Source organism: Salvelinus namaycush, unplaced genomic scaffold, assembly GCF_016432855.1.
Source record: "Salvelinus namaycush isolate Seneca unplaced genomic scaffold, SaNama_1.0 Scaffold3585, whole genome shotgun sequence".
NCBI classification, from domain to species: domain Eukaryota; kingdom Metazoa; phylum Chordata; class Actinopteri; order Salmoniformes; family Salmonidae; genus Salvelinus; species Salvelinus namaycush.
Window position 1 is genome coordinate 2590 of NW_024060547.1, and position 4911 is coordinate 7500.

The following is a 4911-nucleotide window of genomic DNA, read 5'->3' on the forward strand; positions in this document are numbered from 1 at the left end:
TGAACTCACTAAAGTCAGAGTTTGCAGTTCGGAGTTAACAGTTGTCTTGAACTCACTAAAGTCAGAGTTTGCGGTTCGGAGTTAACAGTTGTCTTGAACTCACTAAAGTCAGAGTTTGCGGTTCGGAGTTCCCAGTTGTCTTGAACTCACTAAAGTCAGAGTTTGCAGTTCGGAGTTAACAGTTGTCTTGAACTCACTAAAGTCAGAGTTTGCGGTTCGAAGTTAACAGTAGTTTTGAACGAGGCACAAATCATGCTTCAAAGCATCCAGGCTGCATTCCGTCCAATCAAAGCTACTGTAGATATAACGTGATTTGATGTCATTTTATCTGTGGCCAATGACCTCGAGCCTTCTTGGATGGGCACTTCTAATGTAACTCTATGGCAGCACCCAAGGGTGCTTGATTTTTTTTCGAGTTCTACCCTTAGACTTGGCGGTGACGTAGTGTCCCCATGAGTGACAGAACAGTGAGCCAATCATGGCGCAACGCTCCATATTTTCTGCTGGCTTGCCGCACCACCACAGAAAGCACTGAGCTAGGCTGAAACACCTACATTTTGGAGCTGCCTTAAGAAAGAAAAGAAGAAAGAGACCATGTTTGTATGTGGCTTTATTTACATTTTTTTTAAAAAGTTGTTTACAAACTGATATCACTAAAGTCAGAGTTTGCAGGTTCAGTTGTCTTGAACTCACTAAAGTCAGAGTTTGCGGTTCGGAGTTCCCAGTTGTCTTGAACTCACTAAAGTCAGAGTTTGCAGTTTGGAGTTAACAGTTTTAATGCCAAAATAACATGCAAAACAGGCAAGCCCCAAAAAACAAATGTGGGGCTCAAAACAGGGACCTGCCCTGAATGACGGGGCGTCACTGGCGATGCCCGTTCTGTCACAGACGCCATAACGGCACGGATACACAGATGTCACAGCTTTCCATCTCTATGGGCAAGACAAGATAGGACCTTTCCTCTTAAAGAGGAACTTGTCTACCATAATGAAAACATTATAAACTGCCAATTGAGGTGCTACAGGAGAAGTGAAGTCAGTTATGTATTTTATTAGCTAGAATGAACCATTTTAGAGTGAAAATTACATTCATTTTTTTTATTGTGAAGACAACCCTCTCTGGGGGTTGGGGGAAGACTTTGTAGGTGCGGCTTCCGGAAAATGTTCAGTCCTCAATGTTCCGGGTGAAACGCAGCAAACTGACGAGCGTTTTACTTCCTGTAGTCCCAGCTGTCACATGAAGCTAGTTGTCTGCTGTTAGACATGCACTGATTAAAAACACTCAAAAACGATGACTTCGTCTGTAAACGGAAGAGTATTGGATGAAGATATGGACAATCAAATTGTACAGGTTGGTAGAACAAACCAGTGTAACGTTAGTAAAACTAGTTAGCTTACTGTTAGCTGTCTACCGGTGTTAGCTTGTTAGCTATCTAACGTTAGCCTACTCCGGTGCTGTCTTGTCAGCGAACTCAATGTCTGATTTTTTTCATTTTTATTGTCAAATGGCAATAAAGGCATTGCGTGAGTATGATATTTGGATGAAAGTGTACTGTTGATAGTCGGTAGCTAGCTAGTCGGTTTAATCAGGCTGTAATAAGCAATTCATGTATATGTATAAGTTAGCTACAACCTGAAACGAATGCCTTCAATCGTTAAAATGTTCCTTACTAGCCAGAAGGTGAAATAAAAGGTGAAATAAAATTACATTTCAACTTACGCTACCGGTTGTCTGTGGTTTGTCCTTTAACTTGTCGAAATTTTGATGGAAAATGATCCATAGGAAAGTATTGTTTACCCGAGTTTTTAGAGAGCTGGTAGGTACACTACATGACCAAAAGTATGTGGACACCTGCTCGTCGATGGGCATTAATATGGAGTTGGTTCCCCTTTGTTGCTATAACAGCCTCCTCTCTTCTGGGAAGGCTTTCCACTAGATGTTGGAACATTGCTACTGGGACTTTTATTCCATTCAGGTCGGGCAATGATGTTGGGCTGTTAGGCCTGGCTCGCAGTCGGCGTTCCAATTCCAAAGGTTGGGGTTGAGGTCAGGGCTTTTCCAAGTTCTTCAACAGCGATATCGACAAACCGTTTCTGTATGGACCTCGCTTTGTTCACGGGGGTCATTGTCATGCGGAAACAGGAAAGCTGTTGCCACAAAGTTGGAAGCACAGAATCATCTAGAATGTAATTGTATGCTGTAGCATTAGGATTTCCCTTCACTGGAACTAAGGGGCCCGAACCATGAAAAACAGCCCCAGACCATTATTCCTCCTCCACCAAACTTTACAGTTGGCACTATGCATTCGGGCAGGTAGCGTTCTCCTGGCATCTGCCAAACCCAGATGCGTCCGTCGGACTGCCAGATGGTGAAGCGTGATTCATCACTCCATAGAACGGGTTTCCACTTCTCCAGAGTCCAATAGCGGTGAGCTTTACACCACTCCAGCCGATGCTTGGCATTGCGCATGGTGATCTGAGGCTTGTGTGCGGCTGCTCTGCCATGGAAACCCATTTCATGAAGCTCCCTACGAACAGTTCTTATGCTGACGTTGCTTCCAGAGACAGTTTTGAACTCGGTAGTGAGTTTTGCAACCGAAAACAGATGATTTTTATGTGCTTCGGCACCCGGTGGTCCCGTTCTGTGAGCTTGTGTGGTCCACCACTTCACGGCTGAGCCGTTGTTGCTCCTAGACGTTTCCACTTCACAATAACGGCACTCACGGCAGCTCTAGCAGGGCAGAAATTTGACGAAATGACAAGTTGGAAAGGTGACATCCTGTGACGGTGCCATGTTGAAAGTCACTGAGTCACTTCAGTACAGGCCATTCTACTGCCACTGTTTGTCTATGGAGATTGCATGTGCAGTGTGCTCGACTCTGTACACCTGTCAGTAACAGATGTGGCTGAAGTAGCTGAATCCACTAGTTTGAAGGGGTGTCCACATACTTTTGTATGTGTGTATAATATATATATATGTTTCATCTACAGGACCATCTAGAAAACCGCCACCCGCTTGAACTGTCTAAACATTTTGCCTCATTTTAAAAGGGATCAAAATTAGATTTTTTACAGCCAACTCCATATTTTCAACGTGAAAGAAATCGAACATTATCCAAATTTTAAGAAAAAATGAAATATCATTTTATTTAAGTCTCCATTCCTCCTGCGTTTTATACTTGGTGCCTTTGGCAGCTATTACAGCTGTCAATCATTTTCAGTTTCTACAAACTCTTCGGGCACCATATCGATAGTCCGTAAATTTGGTTTGGGATCATCGATGGACAGTGAAATTTAAACCAAATTTGGACTGAGACAAGACCACTGAGGAACACTCAACATGTCTTGGAAAGACGTTCTGCTGTGTCTTGCAGAAAAATACAACCCCCATCCCAGATGTTCGGTTTTCAGAGGACTGAAGTGGGTTTTCCTCTAACTTTTTACCTGGGCTTTGTTCATATTTCCTTTGATCCTGACAAACTCCCCAGGTGACAAGCATAACACCCATAACATGATGCTGCCGCCACCATTTTTATATTTAAGGGGGTGTAGACTTTCTATAGACGCAATACCTACCGGCTCTAAAAAGTAAACAACAATAACAATAACAATAAAAAGTTGGTTAAACAAAACATATTTTGTAAAAACTTTCGAGCAGCTGAAGGACAACTGCAAAGACAACCTGTAGAGTACGTTTTAAATAGATTTTTATTCATCATTCTCTTTGCTTGTTATGAACATTTGACATGATTTTTTAAGGCATGAGTGTCAGGCTGTATATACCAATGAATTTTGTATTACAGCCTGATTTAATCAGACTAGTAGCTAGCCAACTGTTACCCCATGGGCTAGCTAGACTTGTGACGGTAGCCCAAGATTAGCCCAAGAATGTACTGTTAAAGAAATATACAGTGTGCCTTCGGGAAAGAATTCAGCCCCCTTGACTTTTTCCACATTTTGTTACATTACAGCCTTTTTCTAAAATGGATTCAATGATTTTGGGGCGGCAGGTAGTCTAGTGGTTAGAGTGTAGGGGCGGCAGGTAGCCTAGTGGTTAGAGTGGAGGGGCGGCAGGTAGCCTAGTGGTTAGAGTGTAGGGGCGGCAGGTAGCCTAGTGGTTAGAGCGTAGGGGCGGAAGGTAGCCTAGTGGTTAGAGAGTAGGGGCGGCAGGTAGCCTAGTGGTTAGAGAGTAGGGGCGGCAGGTAGCCTAGTGGTTAGAGCGTAGGGGCGGCAGGTAGCCTAGTGGTTAGAGCGTAGGGGCGGCAGGTAGCCTAGTGGTTAGAGTGTTGGGCCGGCAGGTAGCCTAGTGGTTAGAGCGTAGGGGCGGCAGGTAGCCTAGTGGTTAGAGCGTAGGGGCGGAAGGTAGCCTAGTGGTTAGAGCGTAGGGGCGGCAGGTAGCCTAGTGGTTAGAGCGTAGGGGCGGCAGGTAGCCTAGTGGTTAGAGCGTAGGGCGGCAGGTAGCCTAGTGGTTAGAGCGTAGGGGCGGCAGGTAGCCTAGTGGTTAGAGCGTAGGGGCGGCAGGTAGCCTAGTGGTTAGAGCGTAGGGGCGGCAGGTAGCCTAGTGGTTAGAGCGTAGGGGCGGCAGGTAGCCTAGTGGTTAGAGCGTAGGGGCGGCAGGTAGCCTAGTGGTTAGAGCGTAGGGCCGGCAGGTAGCCTAGTGGTTAGAGCGTAGGGCCGGCAGGTAGCCTAGTGGTTAGAGCGTAGGGCCGGCAGGTAGCCTAGTGGTTAGAGCGTAGGGCCGGCAGGTAGCCTAGTGGTTAGAGCGTAGGGCCGGCAGGTAGCCTAGTGGTTAGAGCGTAGGGCCGGCAGGTAGCCTAGTGGTTAGAGCGTAGGGCCGGCAGGTAGCCTAGTGGTTAGAGCGTAGGGCCGGCAGGTAGCCTAGTGGTTAGAGCGTAGGGCCGGCAGGTAGCCT

The 4911-nt window shown here is 46.1% G+C and overlaps 1 protein-coding gene across 1 annotated transcript in view; it reads left to right on the forward strand.

Moving 5' to 3' along the window:
* Window positions 1-590: 590 nt before the first annotated feature.
* Window positions 591-4911, forward strand: part of LOC120040511 (F-box/LRR-repeat protein 18-like) — a gene marked incomplete at its 3' end in the record, with an annotated part of 16919 nt that continues 12598 nt past the window's right edge. The window contains exon 1 of the mRNA XM_038985628.1: window positions 591-1350. Coding sequence (XP_038841556.1) covers window positions 1291-1350 — 60 coding nt within the window. The remainder of the gene's footprint in view (window positions 1351-4911) is intronic.